This window comes from Meleagris gallopavo, chromosome 20, assembly GCF_000146605.3.
Source record: "Meleagris gallopavo isolate NT-WF06-2002-E0010 breed Aviagen turkey brand Nicholas breeding stock chromosome 20, Turkey_5.1, whole genome shotgun sequence".
Classification (NCBI taxonomy): Eukaryota; Metazoa; Chordata; class Aves; order Galliformes; family Phasianidae; genus Meleagris; species Meleagris gallopavo.
Genome location: NC_015030.2, coordinates 5,920,333 through 5,945,302, shown reverse-complemented (window position 1 = coordinate 5,945,302; position 24,970 = coordinate 5,920,333). Strand labels below are relative to the sequence as shown.

At 41.0% G+C, this 24,970-nt stretch overlaps 1 protein-coding gene across 2 annotated transcripts in view; it reads left to right on the top strand.

Moving 5' to 3' along the window:
- LOC104913803 (centrosomal protein of 112 kDa-like) overlaps positions 1-24,970 on the top strand; it is a 58,475-nt gene that overhangs the window by 21,445 nt on the left and 12,060 nt on the right. The window contains exons 5-6 of one of the 2 annotated variants that reach the window (XM_019621709.2): positions 21,631-21,720; positions 21,902-22,392. In XM_019621709.2, the coding sequence (XP_019477254.2) occupies positions 21,631-21,720; positions 21,902-21,934 (123 nt within the window). In that variant the 3' untranslated portion in view covers positions 21,935-22,392. Of the gene's footprint in view, positions 1-21,630; positions 21,721-21,901; positions 22,393-24,970 lie in introns of those variants that run through there. The other variant, XM_019621707.2, reaches the window with a different exon arrangement.

Sequence of the window (24,970 nt, the reverse complement as noted above, 5' to 3'; positions counted from 1 at the left end):
TGTTTTGCATCAGAGTTGCATTCTCTGGCCCTTTATAAGCTTCTTTACAGAAGCATTAAGGGACTGCTGGTGTGAGTGTCCGGACTGTGTTCCTTGCTGCTCACACACCTTGCCTCCAGTCAGCTGCAGAGGACTCTTTTTAGATGTCTTTCCTCTCAGAGTAGTAAAGAGCAAAGGAAGATTCTTTGAAAAGCTGTAATCTGCTGGGCTTGACAGCTAAAGCACTTCATTAAAAATGGTGTAGTAGGAGAAAATGCTTTTTTTCTTAGTAAGGGCGTTTGCCAAACAAAGAATGATGCTGTTAAATCTAGGAACTCATGAAAAAACAACTCCTATAGTTCTTCTGACTTCTTGAGCTGAAAAGAAATGGTGGCAATTTTACATGTTGGAACTGTCTGGTGTTCACGTAGGCTACAATTAATGTTGTCTTCTAAATTTGAGTGGTTTGCATAATGAAATTAGGTTGACATTACTATTTCATTATTTGGAGAGTGCTTTTTTTCCTTTTACCGTGAACTATTTAATGATGTTTTTCTCTTCATTTGTGTGTGTATCTTGAGGAGCAGAATTTTCTTTCTGATCATTCTTTAGTCTATTCTGTCAAAGGTATGCATATATAACCCTTGGTTTTAATTTTTTATCCAAGTTGGACCAATGGAGGTAGGTTTTATTTTCTTTGGGATCTGCAAATAGGATACTGTTAAGTCCCATTATTTTGGAGTACAGTTGGGATGATCCCACTTATGAACATGCATTATTAGTTCCCCAGCATTCCAGTGGCCAACTGGGTGTACAAAAGCACTGTGACAGTGGAGCATCCTTCCAGTATTCCAATGTATTCCAGTCAGGAATACACTGAGATTCACCAGTTGTCATGCATTCTACCTTCAGAAGTTATAGCTTTGTAAAACATGTTTGAGACTGCTTGGCAGCTTCTTTTCTTCACACCTGGTGCTCGTGCTACTACTGGATTTATAGATTCACAAAAGTTACTTTTAATGGAAGCAATTCAGCTATTAGTAACAGCAGCTTTTGAACACTAATGGTTATGGATTCTATGAAATCCTTCTCCGTGTAAATGTGTTTTCTGCCATTATAGACTTAATTTAGACATCATGACTCAGAATATAATGAAATACATACAAACCAAAGGGGAATTGTGCACGGTGTTGCTGAGCTGTGTCCTGGTGAATTTTTGGCCCTGGTGTTGTGTTCTCTAAGATTTGGTCAACATGGGGAAGAAATTGCAGGAGATGTTATACTTAGAGATCTGGAACTTTTGTTCAGTATCATTAAGGTTGTAGTTGAAAAAAATCTTCCTTTGAAACCACTGATTTATTGGAAATGAATTGAAAGCCAGATATCTGAGCAGAAAATTCTTAGGAAGATGAACTGCTGCATATACTTCTACAAAAGTAAAGAGATGTTTTTAATATTCAATCACTTTGTATTTTTAAGAACCACACATACTTTCTAGACAAGCATATGCAGAAATACTTTGCTTTATGTTAGCCTGAGGCAAAAAAAACTGTTCCTGGTGAAGTGGAATCCTAGATGTACTGGGGATAGGGAAAGGAATCTATCCCAGGGTAAGCTGAAGACCATGAGAGTTGATTGAAGAAACATTTTAAAGACAAAGCAATTCTTAATATGTTATAAGCTTTACAGAGGACTTAATACAAGCTATTGAAAAGACTATCACTGAAAAACAGGCAATTGCTAAATATAACGTTGATTTAAGCTAACACTGAGGAACAGATTGCAATATACTTTATACGGTATTGGGTGACTTCCTGTAAGGCCTTCCACTTATTATTCTTTTCAAAGGGAGAAATATATTTTTACAGAAACCAACTGGCTCTCAGAGAAGTTCCACGTTTAGTCAGTAAAGTGATATCCAGATGTGGATGCCATTGTACATGATTTTGATGTTAATGCAAATTCCTGACTCTCTTCTAGTTTTCTAAGTCCTTATTATTTCATGATTGCATCCATCTCCTCAGTCTTGATTTTTCTTAATAGTATCTTAAGCATTAGCAAAAAAAGAATAAAAGAAACTTAAGAACATTTCGCTTCTTTTGACAACCTAAAAGCCCAATCTGAGCAACACTTTTAGTCTTCAGATGGCCTCAATTTGGGTCAGTTTGAGACATGCTTAAAGCACTTGGCATTCTGTATTGCAGTGTGATTTGTCTGGCCTAGGGCAAGCCAAGCTTCGTGCTGTCAGACTCATACAGTCAGGGTAGAAGCTTGGCTGGTGAACTTCCTTTCTTGTGGCTTAGGAGGTATCCACTTCGGATACCACCAAATTGCAACATCCAGCAGTAAGCATCCAAGTTGCAGTGATCTGACACAGTGCTGAGCAATGAGGTGACTGCTATTGCTGCCTCCTTCTGCTGGTGAATGTGAGCCTGCAGGGATTACGACAGGGGATGGCCCCAGGAGCACGGCTCCGTGCTGTGCACATCTCTTGGCTTTGAACTTTCCAGTGGGCCTGGTGTGGGGCAAAGCCAGCAATGCTCACCTGGTCTCGGTGCCATGCTGCTCCCCTAATGTGCTTACACATCAAAGATTAGGAACCACTGGATTAGTTGAGAGCACAGTTATATTAATGCCCTGCAGATGGTTGGAAAAGCTTCATAAGTTGTAGTGTCTGTTAACCTGTTTGTGATGCTTTATGCAGGGATTTTGGAAGGTTTTGGATGCTGAACTCCTGAGAATGTCTATGCGGGAGTTCTGTTGGTGATGTAAGTGCTGTGTAAACTTATTAAGGCTAAATTTAAACTAGCTGTCTTACATTCTGATTGCAATCTAGCCACAGCAGCCCAGAGCTCAGCACTGTCAAATGGTCAGAACGCTTACCTAACTGTTCTGATGCTGTTAGCAGTGGTTTCTGCCTGGATCCAGCTCTAGCATGTAGCTGATTGCATTGTAGAGAAACCTGCAGGTGATTTGTGAAACCCTAGCCTCTTTTTTTTTTTTTCTTTTTTTTCTTTTTCTGAAATTCTTTTGGATTCTGGGATTGAAAATGGTGCAGAGCTGCAAAACAGTCAGAATGTTTTAATGCAGAATTAGATGGCCAAGTGTGGACTCCACATCAAAAAGCAGTTTGTGGAAAGAAATGGATGATGGAGAGCATGCAGCGACAAACCCACAACAGAAAGGGAAGAGAATGATGCTTTTTTGCCAGAAGAACCACATTTGTTATTTGGCTCTTACTATTTATTCTAGAATTCTGTTATATCCCCTGAATTAACACCAAAATTTCATTAGCAAAACATGTTTTGAAGATGATATATTTCAACACTTTGTGTATCAGCCAAATCATGATCAGATTAATTCTGTTAACAAAAAGAACATAAAAGATTTCTAGGAAAGAATGTCATACAATAATGTTCTTCTTCAAGTGAAGAAGTTTGGAACAGTTGTTTTTCTTCGTTATGTTTTAAAATGTTGAGGGGAAAAAATCAAAAGTGTGACTTATAGCCATAGCAGCACAAAGGAGAAAACTTCTGGTTTGAACTTGTCCAGACTAATGTGGGCACTGAGTACTCTCAACAGGATCATATATGTGTTAGATGCTGCCCTATCTTGGAGCAAGAAAATAATTTCCTCTGTGCAAACGCTTGGCTGAGGCTTTATCAACACGGTGACATTTCTGAGTGCAGTTATCAGAAAATACTCTGCTGTCACTGTCCCTGTATGAGGTACCCCGCTTGTAATCCCCCTTCCCTTTCACCTTTGGTTCCAGCTAAAAGTAAAGCAAATAATTTTAAGCCTTGGGTTGTTTAAAGCATTCAGAACATTTCTTCAAGGGTACCTGATATCTTTGTTTCCAAAAAGTAGTTGTCAAAATATACTGGTGGTGTTTGCAAATCCCTCTGAACGCGGTATAGGAAAGAAACGATGTTTTTAAAAATGTTTTGAATAAACTCCTTTTAGTTATATTTTAATATCAGCCATGTTTATTAGCAAATTCCACTTGTAATTACAAATAATATTTGGTATTAAAAGAAAAAGCATGTCAGAACTGTGGGAACATGAGCTGAGTGATGGGAGTCCTGCAGAAATGTTTAGCCTGTTGTCCTGAAAGTACCTTTTGGAACGCTGGAATTACTTTGTATTTCCCAATGATGTTTTTAATAAGAAAAATTACAGTTTCTAGATTTTAAAGTCCCAGGCAAAGCTAGCAGTCAGCGTTTTAGGTGTCTTATTAGTGCTTCCGAAGGGAGAAGATGCATCAGAGAGCATGCAATGTAAATAGACCTGGTGTACTGTACAGAAAAGAAGCATTTTTGGTTCTGTCTTAGAAATGAGACAGCACAGTGTAGAGCCTTCACTCTGCCTGGGTTTGTGGCAGAGCTGGAAATTACCTCCAGCTCCTGAGCTCTGGTCAGGGGTGCATCCATCCCTTCTGCAAGGAGCTCGGGATCCAAGCAGTAACAGGGTTAGGGTTGGATTAGGGTCCAAGCAGTAAGAGAACTGCAGTGCTGCGTGGTTGGAGTGGCTCTTGGCAGTGAGGGAGCCCAGTGTGAGGCCACATCTAACAGCACACTTGCAGTCTGGTCAGACCCCTGTGAGAGCCCAGCCAGTTCCGCTCTTTACTTTTTTGTTAAAGCTTCTGACAAGTTTCCAAGCTGTGGCAAATAAAGGGGGAGTGATTTACATGTTCAGCATTTTCTTTGTGTGTACAGCAGAAGGACTGTACTAACTAGCTGCTCAGAAAGCTCTGGCCATGTGTAACTGATAGCACTGGAAGCATTAATAGGAAAAAAAAGCCCGGCAGGCTAACAACTAGAACCTAAAACTTCGGCTAAAGTGAGGGTGTATTATTTCAGTGACTTTTTGGCAATGAGTCTTGACTTGCTCTCTTCTCCACCTTACACTGGTGCATTAATGGTAGCTTTTATAATGTAGACTGCTGTTGAATAGCTGCACGAAGAGCTTTAGCCAGTAAGATGCATTATTTTTTAGTAAATCTTATTGTAATGTTTATCTTACCTTCTATGATTTTTTAGCGTATCAATGCCTGTAAAAAGGAGATGAGCATTTCACTGTTGAAACTGACACTGGCTCGTGTCGTACAAGACATCTGGTCAGAACATGCATTGCAATTTGGGATGGTTCCGTGACCACAGACATGCCAAATTCTGCCAGTCGTTGGGGATCTTCAGAGATGTGTTTGTCACCAAGTTCTCCAGAGGGGTCTCAAATCCCCCTAATTGCCTTTGTGGCAAAGCATTTGCATCCTAAACCATTTGGTGTGGTGAAATAAAGAGTTTTAAGGGACTATCTTGATGTTAAATACATTTAGTCATTCTTCATGGGTCTCTACTTCTTTGTTGCTGGCTTTAGTCTGTAATAATAGTCATAATTCTGCAGTGTCTTTATTAGTGGGGAATTACAAGGCGCCAACATAGAAATTTTTGTACCTTAGCATTGTAAAGTAGTCGTGAAAATTTACCGTGCAAATAACATTATCTTGCTCTTAATTTCCTATATCCCATTTGATCAGCAGGGGAACTCCAAACAGATAGGCAAATGAAATCTGCAGGGCGTTTCTGCTTTAGATTTCTCTTTTACACGGGGTCCAAGCTCAGAAGTACCTTCTTGTTGGTTTTTGTTGATGTGAACATTAGTTTGACCCAAATTTATGCTGCAAGAGAAATGAGGGTTTAGCCCCAAGCCTATTGGCTGTTGCTTACATTCTGTCTCATGATTCCCTTACATGGCTGTCTTTAAAAAGGCTGTATCAACACAATCATGAATGGTAATGGTAATAAAAAAAAGGCTTATTTTGTGTTATGGTTAATCAGCTATTAATAGCAACCAACATTTTAAAAAGTCCTCTCTCCTTTTCATAATCATATCTGTTTTTCTGCTGCCACAAATTATTTCATTGTATGAGGCACAGTACCTTCTCTTCAAAATTACAGGGTTTCAGATGTTTAGCCAATCAGGCAAGCTGAGTGGCTGAGCATCTGCAAGTACTTTATAATATCTTTGACATGCTTTGTGAGACAAAGAATTGAGTCATCTTTTTTTCCCGCAGCAAGCTTTGCACTCTGGCATTTTTCTCCACTTTTCATGTCTCAACACATTGAAGAACTTACCATGGCCAACAGCAAAATCAGACTTACAGGTTTTATAAAAGCCTAGAACCGGTGCTTGCCTCGTCTCTGAACTGCAGTCCAATTCTGTTGGGCAGGTTTAGAAGTTTGGATTTTTCCTACATTTTCATTGTTGTCCTCGGTGTTTTTCTTTCTCTGCAGAAGAAACTCCGCTGCCTGAGTGCTCTTTGTTCTCTCTCAGCCCTAAAGGGAGGCTGCATTTCATCTGTCAGTCCCCAAATTACAGAATTAAAGATGCCATAAATGCATGATAAAATATGAACTCTCATGTAGTGAAGCTATCGGTTTCTTCTAGCAAGGTAGACTACTATAATTTTTCTTTGGAAGAAAGATTTCAAAACAACCCATAAAATCACTGCTTTTAACTGCCAGAACTGGAGTTAAAACATGAGTGGGGTCCCTGTCTATTAGAAGGATGCAGAGAAAGCACTCTTAATGATGAGCATTAAATACTGACAACGTGAGCCTATGCTGGTAATGAAGATGAGCAGACAGGGTTTTTCTCTGCAATGTAAGAAATTGGAAATGAGCTTTTTTGAGGCTGTCTCGACAATTGCAGTTTATTGTGCTATTGCTTTTCAAAGATGCTTTACTCTCCAAAAAGCAGAGGGACTTTTATGAGGAGGAGAGAGCGGAGCTTAGAGAGGCAGAGCTGGGGAGAGATCCAAAGCTATGGGACACACTGCGTGGGAGATGAGCCCATGCTCAAATCCCTGGGACTTCGCTGAGAGGAAAAATAAAAAAGATAAAGATACAAACAAGTGTCTAACGTCCTCCAAACACAGGGCATCTGCAAAGCAGTCTGTGCATAGGACTGTGTAGACTTTCCAAAGGCTGTTCTTTGTTCCAGTTCCAGTGAGTTCCTGGAACACAGCCTCCTTCCCTGCTCCTGGAACAGCCTTGACTGCAGGGCTTCTCCAGCCGTGTAGGTGGAAACACAATATGTGTGAACTATATATTCAACCAACAAAAGATTGCTGGGGAAAAATGGCATCTTCAAAGCAAACCTTCCATAGTCCACAAACATTTATTACTCTGTAGTAAAGGTTTTAAAACCTGGCACAGTAACATGCATAGCAGGGTTTGGCAAACAGAGATCTGGGGATGTGGACCCAGTCTACTTATCAGCGTGTATTTCCCTAAGATATCTCTCTTATGGTGTGGCTGATCCCAGGAGTGAGATAAAATAGCAGCAGATTGCATTAGCTTATTCAAGCATGCCGACACGATTTCTAGTATTTGTGTAAACTTTCTTTTTTTTTTTTTTCTTTCAAAACTGTATGTTCTAATATAGTTTGCTATCATTTCTGTGCTAAATGTGGTGCTAGCTGCTCCAGGGATATCAGCAGGAGAAGAGCCACCGAGGATTTCAGCCTTATACGTTAAAATCTTCTTGCCAAAATTATTATTGACTTTAGAGATCTTCAGATTCCATTGAAAATTTTCTGCTGGCTCTCCACTTTTACATGCAGCTCTGTAACTTTAGCAGATCACATATCAGCATATTTTTAAAAATGACTTGCAAACACTTTGGAGTGGCAGATCACAGGAAAACAGCAATGTGCCTGTTAAACTTATCAACTTTTTGCACAGTAGTTGAGCCTTTCTTAAAAGTTACAAGAGAAAGCTGGTGAATCTGAGGCTGCATGGGAGAAGTGCCTGTATTTAGGGGCAGGGCAGCAGTGGAATCGAGGGGTCAGTAGCACTCTCACCATTTTTGGAAAATAGCGCATCTTCTAGAAAGCGATATTTTTCCTACAAATGAAAATACCTAGCTTCCTTAGCAGTAAAGGATTATTACAAAGGAAGACTAAAGGAAAGCAGCCAAAGCTGCCATATTTCTGCCACTTTCTTGCATCAGTGGAGTCGAGAAGAAAGGAACTTACCAAGTTACAGTACTGTGCTTGAAAAAGAAAAAAGTGGGTGAGGACTTTTATCTGTGTATTCAGTAGATCAGATGGCAAACTCACCCAGACAGCCTAGCAGGGGAGCAGCTTCTGCTCTTCTCAGTCAGCCCTGCATGATGTGAAGCAGCACCAAGTACATCAAAAGCTACAAATATGCATTGGGAGTAAAGTTTGGGGGTTTTAAAAACATCTGTCTAATTAGCATGGCTTCTATATTTGCAAGTTCTGGCTCTGACTTTCTCACAGTTCCAAGCTGAGCAGAAGTGGCTTTTTCATCTCACGAACTCGTGTAAGAGGTTAGACCTAAAAATACTGTCACCAAACTTGACCCTTCTGATCCTAGATATAATCCTATCTCATTTCCTTCTTGTATCAATCACTCTTTTGTGCCCTGATAGAAATGCACACTCGAGCAGCTAGCCAATTTTCTTCTGGAAAAAGAAAAAAAATGCAGATCATTTTAATTGAATGTTATTATCAGCCAGTTCTTGTGGTTTGACATGGATTCAAAATGAAGCAGTTCATCTGCTTAAAGAATGCATAGGCACTAGTATAACAACTTCAATAAGTTTTTGGATGCCTTCATCCTAAAGAAAATTTGACCTGTCCTTTAGTGGAAATTTTTTGTGCAATTGGCTGCCAAAATAGCACTAGAGCCCCAAAACTGAATAAAATTCTCTGTATCAAATTTTGCCTTCTTTCTCATTAAAATTTATACAGTAAACACTTTCATTTAGACCTGGTTCACCTTGCTGCCTTGCATTTCAAAGAGACTGCCTCAATGTCTTCGTATAGTGTACGAGAACATAAGGCAAAACAATAAGTTAGTTTCATTGAAAAGATGCATTCTTCTTTGAGCCTTTTGCATGTGGATTCTGCATTTAGAGCACATGCTCCATCTTGCATTGGGGTTTGGGATCCTTCCCTAGGAGTGGAGTATTGTCCCTGCTTCATGCACTGCCTACATTGTGCTCATTCTCTTCATTTATTAATAGAATTCAGTGCAGTATTTTATTTGTTAACCCTTGCAAACATGCATGAAGGAGGCTGTAGATTTGATGCTGAAGCTTGCAGAGAAGACTGGGAACTTCAAGGCTGAAGCTTCTCCGTAAACTCATCTCTAGACTTGTGTCTTTGACCTCTTCCAAATGCCTTTGGTCCTCCACTGAGAAAACCACCTCACGAAGCTTAAAGAACTCACCTGTTTTCTTCTTCAGGGTTCTATTAGGTTTATTCTCAAGCATATGGAATGAGTGTTGCTTGCAGGATAAGCTTAGGACTCTCAGTGAGCTTCTTGGCAAAAGTTCCCTATGCAACTGCCAGATAAGAAAGGATTGGAAAAGGAGTAAAGCAGAGATTCGTCAAGCGCAACAAAACCCATAGTCCTCTGACACAACCACTTTTTAACTACTTCTGTTACTAAAGCTGTTTCTGCTTACTTTTAGTTCAGATTTTCAAGGCACTAAAGTCAATAACTTCATCTGTCAATGTGTTAATGATTACAGAACCAAATTGGTCAGCACTGGTGGTGTTTGTGAGTGATCTAATCCGTTAATGGAACCAAACAATAGTGGTAAAGGTACCTGCTGGAACTGCCTTCATGAACGTTGGCCAACCAATCGTGAGAATCCCAAATTTGAATTTCTAATGTGTCTCCTACCTTTGGCACCTCAAGAGAGCTATATCCTCAGTGAAAAGAGCAGATTGCCAATTATGAAGAATTCATTAAGATTTGTTGAAGTTCAAAGCAAAAAGGCCAGTTCCTCACAGGTCAGGGCAACTCTTGTAGTGGTTCCTCCTTTGCCTCCAGCAGCAGCTCTTCTTCAGAACCTGTTTAGTTTTCTGCCAGCTCTGTTGGCAGGTGAAGAGAGCCCCACATCACATCTCCTTGCGAGTAGTTTTGTGCTGGAAGCCTATGCCCTGAATGTGCCGTTTTCCTGGCCCAGCATGGCATGAGATCTACATTTCAAAACTTGTCCATGTCAGCCTTAGAAGACAAAACCTTCAGTGCACCCTTTCACTCTGTTTTTTTGAGTTCTTCCATCAAGTCACAGCTCAGTTTCGCACCGGATTTGATCTCTCTTTAGAATATCAGGAAGAAATAACTCCTGCTGTGTAGAAAGGGAGGAAAGCATCCTGGGCCACATTCAGGTCATTTGTGATTCAAAACTGAAGGCCTTGTCTACTTTCTACATCACTGAGTGCCCATAAGTAGTCTTCAGTGTTCCATCTCGACCCTCTTACTGCTGTTATCTGTGTGATTCTCTTCTCACTCCCCATCCTTTCCACCAGCAGAGCCTAAAATGGAGGAGACACAGAGAGGATGTGCTTGGTTGGGCAGGAGGATGCCTATGAGCACCTGTCCTGCACCCAGCACTGCTGCTCCACTCCCAGCTTGCTATGGGAGAGAGCTTGGGAGTGCAAATGGGAGAAAGCTGAACGTGAAAAGGGAGTTTGTTTACTTACAGGAAACGTGGGAGTGGCTACGTGAAACTGTACAAAGAAAAATTTGGGCTACCAAATGTGAGATACCTGCAGACCAAGTCAAACTTCTGCAAGTAGCTTAGAGTAGAAATCTAAAATACGTATTTTGAATATGATTTATTTAATAATGATTTATTTTAGGGGCATCTGTCTGCCTTCAGATGCTTATGCTGTGTATAGTGCCTTTTCCTTTCTCCTATGCTCTACCAAGTCTCCTCTCCATCCTGAGCCACATGAAATGTGCTTCCAAACCAGGTTTGGCACTGCTGTGAACTCATTTGCCAACACCTGTGTCTAATAATCCAGCCTCCCTCAATATGTGTGAAGGCTGTCATGCCTCCTCCTCTGCAGAGGACAAGCTTATTGCTGCCTCCTTATCAGATCCCAAAGTATCGGAATTCTTAGTTCTTCCATGCCACGTCCTGTGTTGTTTTCCTCACAGTTTATGTCTCGTGTGATAAGGAATAGTTTTCTGAGTGTGCCTGAGGTAGCTGGAAAGCTGTGCTCGCTCTGCTATGCAGGTCTAATGAGGGACGTTAGTATGTAACAGCACAAATGAGAAACCGGTGGTGCTTCAGAACTTTATCTGTTTTCTGTTATTTTTAATGCTTTTGCATTTTAAAAATGTCATCTATATAAGAATATTTGGAACTACTTACACGTAAAGAAAATATGGAAAAATGAAAAGAGCCTGCCTTGCTTGTAGGCTTGCCAAGCAGGCTTGGCAGCTCTCGCTCTGCACTGATGGAGCATCGCTCAGCCGTCTGAGCTCCTGCAGCATTCCCTACCTGTACAGCAGCACTTCTAAAACCAGGAGAAGATTGGCTTGGGATATTGTCCTTGCTCAGAGCTTTCTGGGTGATGAGTGAAGTGTCCTACAGGGTGTGATAGTTATCAAAGACTTAAACAAGAAAAAGAAGCTAAATCAAAACTCCCTAGAAATCAGATCTTCCTTGTCATGACTGCAATAAGAGTTCTGGGCATTCAACAAAGAACATATCTTGAAGTCAAAAATAGCTGTGGCGTGTCTTTTCCCTTTCTCACCCTCTTCCAAGTTGACTTGCATATAAATTGCATCTAATTTGTCACTGGTAGCGGTGAAATTATCAGCATCAAAGCATCGATTGCAGGGTCCTGTTGTAAGTGCTGCAGCAGAGCTTCCTGCCCAGGGGTCTGCTCTGCCCACAGCGCGTTCTGCACGTTTTCTTATAGACCAAACAGCTCTGACAAGCAACTGCTTTTAAGGGAAGTGCAGCCACTGAGTTTAAGCTGCCCTCATGCTTTATTTTTTATCGGTGATTCCAGTTCAACAAAAAAGATGACTTTAGAGCTAAAGAAGTACAGTTCTAGGTGCTCCCAGAAAAGAGTTGTGCAAAAGATAGAGTCAAATACTTTAAATAGAAAGCTAGCAGAAACATTTGAATGGGTTGTAGAGCCTGGCGTTGTTCTTTGCTGTGTGCATATGTGTTTTTCTATCTAAAATATTTAGTGCAAATGTTCCAGAGCTCTAAAATGGAGGACGAAAAACTTCCAAAGAAACTGGGATAGATCTAACCCCTGTCTGATTCTTTGGAAAAAAGATGAGTGTAAAGGATTTTCGAGATGTTTAGAATCATTGGTATTATGACAGCACGCATCTCTGTCATAACATTACATGATTAACGAGATCAGAAACATTCTGGGATGTTCTGATCTGTTCTACTAATGCATCTTTTAAAAGTATAAAGTCAGCCCTCTGTAAAATAAATACTTGAAAAGCAGTTTTTGTTTTCCTCAGGCTGGTGAGATTAGAGTTTCGTAATCTGTTTGACCAGCTGCAGAGGATGTTCTTTTTCATTTTTTCTTTTTAAGTAAATGAGCTTCATCTCAACAAGACTAAAAAAACATCCAGCTTCAGAAATGCTCAGTTTTCCCTCATATATTTAAATGTGAGCAATTGCACTGTCATGTCTTGTTGCAAATGCAATTGGGATGGAGGTCATTAATAACTTTTCAAGACTTGGAATGAAGGAATTTCCAAGTTTCCAAGGGTACGTCCTCCCTAGTCAGAAACTTCCAGTTTTTGAATTAGAAACATAATCTGAGAAGATGCTGCCTTTCCCACCTTGCCTGCATGGGGTGTGCAGGCATGCAGGCGTCAGGCCAGCTCCTGCTCAGTTCACAAAGCAGTGCTTTGCTTGGCGAGTTAATATTTTTGATTAAGGTTACTTTGAAGGATGTAAAGACATTATTAGCTTTCTTCTGCGTGTGAGTATATACGGGGATGTGTATAATTTTCCATAGCGGGGAGAATTCCAGCAGTATCAGGCAGTCTGGTAGTTCATTGCACAACATGAATGGCTTTCTTTTGTTCATGCCGGGAATCAGATTAGCCCGTTGATTGGAAATAACTGAGCCTTTCATATTTTCTTTTTAAGAGAGCATAGCAGAATGTTTTGCAAAGCCCGTTACCAGTGTTTATGTTAGCAGGTTTTTGTGCATGGGGGACAAGGAATGTGTTTGGAAGGAGACCTTTGTAGAGCACCAGGGGTCCGCTGGGACCCCAGTTGTGTCTCCAGGTGTAACATTTCAGGACACTCACTTAAAGTGGCAGTTTGGTGATAAACGGGGTTGGGAACGGAGCGCCCGGCGGCGAGGAGATTGCCCTGTTCAGCTGCTGATTGATAAATATGCTTTATTGGGAGTCAGATGTTCAGGAAATTCTGCTCGATCCCCTGATGTTTGTTTTTGTGGAGCTGTTGGTAAGAATAGAGAGAGCAGCAAAACCAGATGTTTTACTTGTCCGTTTGTATCCACAATAGCAATTTTTCACTAGCAGAGCATCTCCACCAATGTGACGTTTTGGACATTCTTATGACATACCATCAAAGAATCAAGGAGTTGCCTGAAAACACAAAAGCCAGCATCAGGTCTTCCCAGGAAACTCGCTCAGTGCGTGGCAGACTCCTCTGTGCCATTGCCTTTTATTGCAGAGTTTTTAATAAAAAGCAAATGAGATGAGAATTGCTGGGGGCTCAGTGAGGTGCAGCTCTGCCTGCTCCGCGCTGCCGTTCGTCAGGCAGTGACCTGATTGGGAACGCTTCCTTTTGGTTTATAGTCTCCAAATCAGACTGAAAGGTTGACATGAAAAGTACCTGAAGTATTTTCTGTGTGCTCTGAGGCTGATAACAAACTTTGCAGTTCCGGTTTTAATAACGAAGGGGGGAGCTAAACTTCAAAAGATTTGTGATGAATGTTTTTTGACAATGCGTCAGCTGAACATTAGGCAGAATCTTGGTAAATCCCCTCATAAGTGGTTTAAAATGGAGTTTTGAACTTTTCCTTCATAACCGTATGCTTAAGATGTCATGGTATCTTTGGGTTTAAAAGATTTGTTCCATCAGTGTATGTGAACTGTTGGTGTTTCTGTCTGCACCTCGGAGAGCGGAAAGGGGAAAAGGTGCCATGGATCCGAGGGGTTGCAGGGAAGGACCAAAGGAACAGAGGGCTCCTGGTAAACACTATGGGAAAGGTCCCAGCTGACAACTATCCTAATGACTTCACTGCAACAACCTGAGGACAGACAGCAATGCTTGCACATGGCAACCACTCGTTGGGTTGTGTGGTTCATGAGAACAGCAAATGAAAGCGTTTACTGCTGCTCTCTGAGCCTCCTCCGTCCCCTCTCCTGTCACCTGTGCCACTCAAAACAAAGCCAAAACAATTCCTTCCCTGGCTCCTTGGAACACAATGCTGAACTTTACAGCGCATCCTGCTCTTTTCCTTGAACTGCTATCTTTGCTGGACTTGCTGTGCCCTATGACATCCTTTGCATTTCAGATGAATTCTGTTTATAGTGCAATGCAGTGAAGTCCTGACTCAGCAAAATGCTTTGGTCCTTGCCTAATTTTAAGCCCACAAATAGCTCTGTTGGTGCTGTCAGTGTGTAGGGGGTGTACGTCTGAGGACACTGCAGAAAAGTGGTCTAAAAATTTTGGTCAGCTACAAAAATATTTGCAGAAAATGACAAAAACACACCAATGTCTTAAAGGAACAGAAGAGGAAAGAATCCACGTGTTGACAGAACTAACAGTACTCTGGGAATCTCCAGAATTCCCAGATCTAGGTGGGTGTTAAGGGACTGCTCGGGAGCTTGTGTGAATGATCTGCTCAACAGGCAAAGTCTAAAATACACTGCCAGTCAACTCCTCCAAATAGATCATGAAAAATTAAAGCAGTGTAGCGTTAGGCCCAACCACACAGGGAAAAAATGTTTGAATAGACACTTCTTGTAGTTAAGTGACCTACTTGCAAAATTTTTCACTGCTACTAGAGAGGCTTAATTTTGTTCCTGGAGCCAAATTTTTCTCTTCCTTCCTGAACCCCTCTCTTTCTTCCCACGCTACCTCAAGGGAAGAACTTCTTGTACTTCACAACGGCATCTCCTACTGGCAAAGCACAGAAGCAATGGAGACAAACTAGAAGTGGCTGCTTGACGTGCCGAAATGTGCAGAGCCTACAGCTGTGCTTTGCAAGATCTCCACTCCCATTCTGAAGTGTCAGCAAAGTGGGCCACGTTTCCAAATTTCTTCAGTATATGGCAGTTCACGTTCTTCCAAGTGGGAGCTGCTGACTTTGCCTTGGAAAATTACACCTTGTACCTGATTCCTAAACAAAGGAACTTTTTTTTCTCTCATAACAATTAGTAGAAAATGGTCAACCAGCTCATTTGGGGACACTTTTTACAAGGAGCTAACAGTTACATTTTCATTCCAAGTTGTAATTCACGTTCACTGTTCATGAAATGGTGTTTAGTGGTTGACATCATACACTAGGCATGAAGGCTCCCAGGTCTGCAGCTCTGTTGTGTAGTAGGATGTGGACAAATCGGTCTTTGCAGGACTTCTCCCTTCTCCACCCACTTCTCCCATTCGCTTATTAGCAGCTTCACCCTAATGAAGCTGAACGTATGGTAGGAGGCTAGAAGGTCCCTGGAAGGAATGTGCTCAAGAAAGTTTAAATATTGCTTATGGTGTTTTAATTTCTATTCCTGGGGAGCAATAAAGCATAAATTTTCTGTACAGTCATAATAGCAATTGTAATGTTACCTGTAGGATGGAAAAATAATTTGAGTTATTAAATGCTGTAGCTATTTTCAGTACAAAATAATAGATTCTATTTTTCTGTTGCAGCAATGTTGGCTCCCTGCATATAGGTTGTGGAGAACTTTGTTTGCAAAAACAAAGCTATTGTTTTAACAAAAACCACAGAATTTTTGCCTTTCATATTGAATCAGTAGCATAATGAGTAGTGGAGCAATAGTTCAACATCAAAGGAGACTTTTTGGATATATAGTGTGTTGCAGCAACAGTGAAAAAGTTCCCACCAGAAAGGAATTTTTCCATATGCAAACAGCAAACATATGTATTAGGTTAAAGCCATCAGATTTCTCTTGCTTTCCACCAAAACCTTCAGAAGACTCAAGTACAGAGATTTTCAAACACACTGGAATGCAGCGTGGGGAGCAAGCACAGCGAGGTATGGAGCAGTGCACCAAACTCTGCTGAGTACCAGCAAGCACTGATGATACACCAACAATTTGGCTCCAACATCAGTGTTTTGCTTCTTAAAAATACGCTTTTTTGCTCTGATTGGTGGAGCAATATTGGTGATCTTCACAGATACGTTTCAGTATTTACCCTTAGCAGGAATAAACCCAGACATACTTGCTGGTCTCCATCAAGTATTTTGAAGAGAAATAACAATTACTTTAAAAAATGTGAGTAGAGAATGTGAGTTAGAAAATAAATGCCTAACAGTAATTCCAATGGGTTACTTGGCCTGCTTTCTTTAATTAAGGGTTGTGTTTGACACTGTAAATTGGGAGGCCACATGGTACAAAGTTCTTCCCAGACAGCCCATACCTACAGCTGCATGAAGAGAGAAAGGTGCTCAACACTGAGCATTTCTACAACATAATTGCAAAGCATCTCCACATATACTTCTGAAACTAAATTTGCTTTATTTTTTATTACCATTCACAGAGTTTTCTTTACGCTTCCAGAGGTAGGTTTTCTTCTTATGATCGGGGAGAGAAAACACATCAATGGATGTAATTTAAATTTAGAAGGCACTTAGAGGGGCCTTATATTCAGAATTATTGTTGGCACATGTTTTGAGGATGTAAAGTGGAAGCCTTCTTCTGTGGGCATTAGCTAGGAGATAATTAAATCTACTGTAGGTAATTATGGTAGCTTTTATTACTGCATCTTTCATTAACTAATTATATTAATTTAGTAATGTTTGAAAAATTCTTTGAAGATGAAAAGTGTTAACTATTACTATCTTTAGCAGAAGGTTTGCTAAATACTGAGGTCTTTTCTTGATACGGATGCACATCTGCAAGTGCAGAGTTGCTGTCAGAGCCAGTAAATGACATTGGTACGTCAAGAAGAGACTGCTGTTACATGGTGCAACCTGATGGCAAAGCGCTCTGGCTTTACTGCTGATATGTTTTGTTTCAAAGTGAAAATATATTGGTTTTTTAACAATTTTTAGGAGATTTTCCTTCTAAGTACCTCTTCTTTATTCAGCCTTCAGTAGCAGAGAGAGGAATCTACTGTCATTGTGATCATAGGGTGATGGGAGCACGAATAGTGCCCTGCTGGCACTCAAGAGCTCACCAAATGTAGGAAATGATTTTAGGTCAAAGGAAAAGAAATATCACTGTGCAGCACCTCCACAGTAATGATTGATACCGAGTAACTCCACATCACTGTGATTTTTGTTTATGTAAGTCTTCCAGAACTGAGTTTTCTTCCAGGGAATCCAACACTTCTCTTTTAAGATATCCTGTGATTAAAGGATAATCAAATCGGTTTTCAGATATTAAAGACTAAATCCTTTGAATATTCCCATTTCATACTTGTTCATGTGATTTGTAGAAATCTTTCTCTTACCAGCTTTTAGTTGATTCAGATTAAGCCTTGTAACTAATGCCAAAAATGTATTCCTGCCTTGAAAAGGGATTTTGTAATGCTGGCATCACACCCTTTGTCTCTGTGGCTCCCTGTCAAAACCACGTGCTTTACAAATTTAGGGTTTTTAAAGAAACACTTTGCAGCCACAATCTGGCACCCAGAGCTGGGCTGAGTCCCTCTGCTCCAGTGCACCATCCCAGCACCTCTGGAGCTGCACAGGCCAAGCTCTGCTTCTCCCTGTCTGCCCACCATTTTGCTGGTGATAACCAAGCCACCAAGTGCCTTCCAGGAGAAGAAGCTTGAGTGTTTACTGCTCCTTTCATATCAGTCAGTAACCAAGAATGTCCTGGACTGCTGTGACAGCCCTGCTCCCATCCACCAGCTCCACTTGAGATCCTGAAGTCTGACAGCAATATTTCAGTGGCAAGTTCTCAAACCCATCACTCTTCCACCCTTCTTGTGTCACTCAAAGTCATGTGTGATCAAAACATTTACATTATGAATTTATTTTAGGATCCTTTCCATTTTTTATAAATAAATCAAATGAATGTTCCTTTTATACAGCTGTAATTCACCCACATTGTTGCAGTAGAGCTTATTATCTCATTTACATTTTTAAGTGCTTTTCAAAGTGTAGGATATCTGGGCTGGAAAGCAAAACATTTCATTTCTTTGTTCTCAGGCCAACACAAAGCACTTCCAAGGTCAGGTATGGTGTAGACTTTCAACAACAAACATGTTTACATAGCATTTGAAAGCCAGTTTAACTGAAAGAAAAAAAAACCAACTGTCTTTGTAACTGTGATGTAAGTCAACGTAGCAAAGCTGAGAGAAGGGGATTCATTTTGTCCTTGGAAAAACTGAGCTTAATAAGTTTGGTTTTGTTTTCCATTCGGGAAATACTGCCTGTGACCCTCAGAAATTGGCCAGCGATTTTTACTTCTTTTCTGTGCCTTTTTCTTCATCTCAACAGTTGCTAAACATAAGCACTGTTTTTCTTTGGGCAAAATCTGACACTTTGAAGCTGTGCATTTTGAAACCAAACCAATCCTTTGTTTCGTTTTCCAACAGAGATGTTCTCTGTTGCACCTGGGGTAAGTCCTCTGCTGTTTGTAAGAGCATTCCGCATGCTGAAAACTTATCTGCCAGACGCAGACAAGATGTGATGGTGCTGGATAGCTTCAGAAATCGCTACCAGCATTCAGGCTCTGACCACTGCCTATGAAGCGTTTTGACAATAGAGAGAATTTTCAGTGTGATCTTCAAAAAGGCACATTATTCATGACAGCCATCACGGTTCCTCCTAGAAAATTACAATCATGGGCAGCAATCTTACTTGGTTCTAATTATTATCTTTAGAGATAATCACATGCAGGAATCTACAGCAACGATGAGATCTTGATGTTACTTTTTTTTTTTTTCCATGTGGCTTTGATCAAATTCTGATCTTTTGGTTTTGCTTTTTTGTCTTCGTGCTGATAGGAAGGCTGAAATATCCAGATGAGCGTTACGTCTAGGACATCCTTCATAAACAAAACCACTTTCTGCAAAGAGAGTGGTAGCAGAGCCTGTGTGCAAAGCATTAAAGTTTACCAACGATAGTCAAAAAATGGTAAAGCCATTTGTGGTTCATCACAAGTCTTTTCTTATTCAGTTCCAATACCAGTTGTGATTGGAAAAGCCTGCAAACTCATACAATATATTGGGTTAGACAATTGATGAATGGATAATAATATACTTTGTTACTCTTATATGCTATGGTTAAAAAACGAACAACCAAAAAATGCCCTTATTTCTAAATTGTGCTTGTTTAATACATTGTCTGCCCCTTTAATGGAACAAAATGTGTGCTCCATGCTGACAAATACTATCTAGAGTAGGTGGATTTCACAAAAACTCTGTGTCGTCTGAACTTCCCTAATTAAATTACTTTATGATGCATGACAAACCCACAGATTTAAAGGAACCTCTCATTTTGTGCTCTGCAGAGTATGTTTGTCTGTTGCAGAAAGTAAAAATGGGGAAATTAGGGAGTGGAACAGCACTGTGCTGATTCTTTGCCACAACGTGGTTGTTGTCTTTAACAGGAGCTCTTTGAGATCCCATTTTGTATTCGATACTTGCAGGGTTTTTTTGATGGAATGGAGCGATAGAAATTCATTCTCTGAGACAAAGGCACGCATGTATGCTCGTATGTGTGTGTGTGCTATCCCTCGATCTTCTTCAAAGTCATGTGAAAGTCAAACTTGCTCTTCAGTGCTAGGAGGGAATCCTCAGCCCTCACCTTGCCAAGCTGTTTGGGTTGTATGAGCTGATCACGTGGAAGCAGCAGAAGGCAGATTGTACTTTGTAGCTTGGCCAGGTGTGCTCTGTGAGTGTTCCTGAGAGGTGCTGGTCGTGCCTGGACGCTTTGGTGTTATGGGAAGACTGTTATCAAGTTAATTGGGCCTTTAGTGATCTTTGGTACATGGCCCTGCTCGTTCTGTGTTGCATTTCCACACTGCATGGATCTTTGTAGGTTTCACATCAAACTTGTTTGTGTTTTAAGTTACAATAGTAGAGGTACAAAAAGAAAATAATGAGCCTGCAGTTCACATGTTAAGTTTCATTATAATAATGCAAATTACTGGCACTGCAAGGCTTGTTGAGTATCAAGAGTTGAGTTGAGATACATGTTCAAGACTGGATTTTGGCATTTCTCAGAAGTGATGATAGCATAAAAGTCCCTGGGCAGATTTTAAGTTCATGCTTGGGTCTGGTTACATTTTTTGGCATTAGAACATGTAACAAACAGCCTTATAACTATAAGACTTTAAAGTTAATGCCTGGCATCACTTCAAAACAATGTGCAAAATCTATCATAAGTAGTCCTCTTATCTTATCTTATCTCCATAGCAATTTTATCCTGTAAATGATTTGAGAGCGCAGGGTTTCAGTGCTGTGGAAAAGAACAAGGGTTTTGCTGTTCAGTCTTTGTACCCCTGGTCCTGTTAACGGTGCTGGTTTACTCCTGGGTGTCCCATGTCGAGGAGGCAGCTCTCACTGTGCCGTGTGTTCTGCAGGACACGTGGGGTCACACTGGTCCCCACTGCAGCAACAAGTTCCCGGTGCTCCTCCAAACCCCGGTGTCCCTATGGCCATTCCCCAGGGCCAGCCCCTGCTCGGGTCCTGGCTGCCCCACGCCTTTCAGCTGATGGACAGCTCTGCCCCGATTTTCTGCCGTACAAAAGATAGCTCAAAGTATTCCTTTTCTGCTGCCACAGCTGCCTCTGTGCCGATGTCAATCTCACATCCACATTGTGCGCTTTGCTTCAAGTCAGCACTTGCAGCTAACAATGCCTTTATTCAAGCTGACAACATAACTAAGCTTTTAGTAAGTGTGTAAGTAAATGTTAAGTGTGTATTCAAACATCCAACAATGGCTAGGAAACTTTAAAAAAATATCTTTGAAACCTGGTATTGTTTGTTTGGTGTGTATCTGTTAGAAATAACACAGACTATCAGCTCCTTGGGGCATGACTTCTCCTTTGTTAAGCACATAACAAAAAGATCAAGGCTGCTAGGGACGGCCATAATAAAAATAAATATATAAGAGGAACAATAATGACAAAATAAAGTTGTCGATGCGTTTTATGAGTGAGGTTTAGAAGTGATCGTTCCTGAACTAAATAAAGACTGGATTGTTGTGGTAAAGGGACACGATTGTAATATCCTCTTATTTATTGCCTTTGATGCTGTGTCTGTAGGTCCCGTGCTGAATTCACCCCAGGGCAGGACGGAGCCCCGTGTCTCAGTGAGCGTCCCATGGCAGTAGCATGGAATGCATTTCCACTCAAATTCCAGACATAGATTTCCAGAGAGGATTGTTACTCAGGTTTAAAGGAAAGGTTATTGGTGCGCTGCAAAAGTGTTCCCAGGAAGCACAGGTTGTATAAATAGCATAATAGATGGTGGTGAAGCACTGGCACTGCTCAGAGCTGTTGGTGCCCCATCCCTGGAGGTGCCCGAGGCCATGGAGGGGGTTGGAACTGGATGATATTTAAGGTCCTTAAGCCATTCCATGTTTCTATGAGCCAGCGTCAAAGCACATTGCCTTTCAGTTTTTTGGGGGGTTTCTCACGTGTTCTGCACCCACTGGTGTTGTTTCAGGCCCTACAAGATGAAGCGGAGCGTTCCCGCAGCCAGGCACGGGCTGCAGAGAAGAAGCTGCAGCGCAGGGAGCTGGAGACCCACGAGCAGGTATGGGGCTGCCCCTGGGCAGGGAGCTGCGATGGAGAACGACAAGATCTTGCTTCAAAGCAAAAGCACATATTTTCCTGCAAAATTTTCAGCTAGCTTTCTTTTCTGTTTTTGTTAATAAAAGGGAATTAAACTGTCTGAACCCTACAGGCAAATACTTACCTCTTGCTCTCTATTTCAGGTTGGTATTTCAACTATCCAAGCTGTTAAATGATGCATTTATTTTAAAGTGACTATACTGCTATAACAGAGGGCTCCAAGACTATTCTAAGCCCTTGTTTGATGCTTGTATTGAGAGAATTATAATTGGACAATGACTGAAATAAAAAATAATCTTTACTGCTGATCTCATGCATCTATCATCCTAGTATGTTGTCTGTAAACAGTTCCACGTGATTAATGCTGCTAAAATTAATGCAGACACTTCCAGTGAAATCAGAGATGTAGTGTGCTTCAAGCAAAATAGTGTATGTAATTTACAGAGTAGTATTGAAACAAGAAAGCCTACGATCTGCATTTAAACCAGATTGACGTATTCAGGAAAACACACAGGCTGTGGATATCTGAATTGGAAAAGGGTTTACAGATCTCTGGTGCAAATGCAGTTTTGCAGCACTTCAGAACTTTATATGGTGATGAGCAACCAGTATCCACCATGTTCAGGTTAGGCTGGATGGGCTCTGAGCGCTGATGGAGCTGTGGGTGTCACTGCTCACTGCAGGGATTTGGACCAGATGGCCTTTAGGGGTCCCTTCCAACTCAAACCATTCTAGCAGCTGCTGGGCCAGTTTCATCCCTAACTGAAGGGCTCATGGCACTGGGGGAACTTGTGCAGTCAGGCAATGGCCTGCAAGCACTGCATTTTGGCTTCAGTCTCTTGGAAATGAAGGAAGACGTGTTATTTGGTGCATGGTTGTCTCTCTCAGAGAACAGCATTGGCCTGAACACAGTGATGACAATTCTCTTATGTATTTCCCACTGTAATGGTGTGGCCAGGCTACCTGTAAGCCTGTTCATCAGGCTTTAACAGCAGCTAACAACTTGTCAGCCCATTGGGGAGCTGAAGGATATAAGGCACGAACTCAGAACTCGCTTTCTGCTTTTACAAAATATTGTCTGAACCAGAATTGCATAAAACATCAAAATTTGCATTGGCACTGTCACAAAGGCTACTTTTCTGAGCTTTTACATGTCTATAAATAAGGAGGAGAGAGGGTTAAACAGCTTCTGTTTTTCATTAAAAAGAAAAATCTTGTGTTTTGATTCTTTAACAACAACAAACAAATGAATGAGACATGAAAAAACATTTTGTTGCGCTTTTAATTAAAACTAAAAAGCTGTTTCTCGTTACGGCTTGTTGGGTGGTATCAGCTCTTCATGTTTGCCTTCTTTCAGTGCAATGTCCTTAGAACTCAGCAGTGACTGACAGGTCCACAGGGCTCAGCTCTTCATTCCAGGAACCTTCTGCTGATTGCACAGAGTTAACCTTTACTATAATTATCCAGAGGGACAGAGTCAGCTTAGTGACATAAACTGTCGTGTAAATAACATTGTTGTGTTTCCAGTACTTTTATATTTAAGCCCCCAGGAATTCCCACTTGGATTAACCTAAATCATTTATCTTCTCCATGGTGATTCTCCTGTCTCTGCTAAGCGTGGCCCTCCAGGCAGTGGTGCACATGGTCAGTAACACTGCTGCTTGACTGCAGTCTCAGCATTGTGTATTATCATCTCTCTTCACGTTGCAGTGATCTATGTCTTTCAAAAATTAGATGCCTGACTTCCCAAGACATATAGAACTGCATTCATGGAGTATGGCAAGCTAGCTGTAAATGGAGTAAAACTCACCTTCGTATAACCTGTGTGTATGTAGGTTTATGGTGTATTGTCCCAAGGCAGTGGAAGCAGTCTGAGAAGGTTCCTAAGAAACGTGGGTGCAACCCAACCTTTTCCTTGCAAAGCAATGCTGAAGTTTCTTCTGTCTCAGGAATCTGAAAACCTGGGAACTGATCCCATGTAGATTACATCCTGCACTGCACTGTTGTGGTGCTGGTTGTCTCTGATCTGTGCGTGGATCTAATACAAGGCAACATTTCTGACAGGAAACAATTTGGAATTCTATTCATTCCTCAGTCTAACTGTAGAGCAGGATTGGGTATGATATTTCTAATTAAAGATAATACAGGGGAAAAAAAAGATTTCCGTGTTCATGAACAATCAAGCTAACATCGCGATAAGTATTCAAACCATAGGAATGCGCCTCCAAACAGTCAAGTCACAATTACAGCCTTAAAGGATAGAGCTTCTCTGAAGACAGAAAATCAGTTATGTCCAATTAATGAACGTTACTGAGGAATTGAAGGAGAATGCCAATACAGATTTCCAGCTCTTTACTTTCTTTTTTTTCTCAAATAGATTATTAAAAAGGGAGAAAGGAGTTATCTGAATAAAAGTGTTGTAGAAGTATTTGGAATAGAACAGAGCAGCTTAGTTTGTTAAGTGGATTTCACTTGCATTCCAATGAAAACAGGAGTGTTCATCGTAAAAGAGCTATGATTCAAAAGCATTCAGCAAGTATTCAGTTTTAATATTTATCATTCTGACTTGCTCATTTTTTTATGACTGCTGGATATTTACCACATTCAGCCTAACTTACTGTTTCCATGCCAACTAAATCTGTTTGTTCTCAGATGAAGGCCGTGATGCATCATTTTGAAATTTCAGCTGCTGTGTAGCACAGGGAACTTCTAACATTTGCCACACCTTATCTTTGATGGCAATTGTGCTATTGTCTGCAGATTTGGGGAGCTATGAGTAAAGGAACAGTGAGACAGCGATGAGCAAGATATGCCTACATCCAGGGTATGTGTCCCAAACGGTTCTTAGCACAACGAAGGCTGGAAGACCTGAGTAATATCCTTTTTCTTCAGGGCTTTTTGTCCATGTTTATTTTCAGGTTTGTTTTAAAGATATCACAGAGTTTTAAATGCAGTCAGATGAATTCACAGCAAGTCTTTGCCCCTACTTCCATTGTCTGGGTCTGCCTTTACAGCTCCACCATGGCTGCTCCCACAGCTTTGCCAGAGCTTGATATATGTTCTAGAAAAGTGACATGGAAGCAGTGGAACTTCCTCCCCCCTGGCCTTGGTGAATGCTGCAAGAAGTCTGCTTCCAAAGCAGCCTCTTCCTTGTCCCAAGGAAACTGATGTATACTTCCTTATACCTTTCATGGAGATAGATGTGCCTGTAG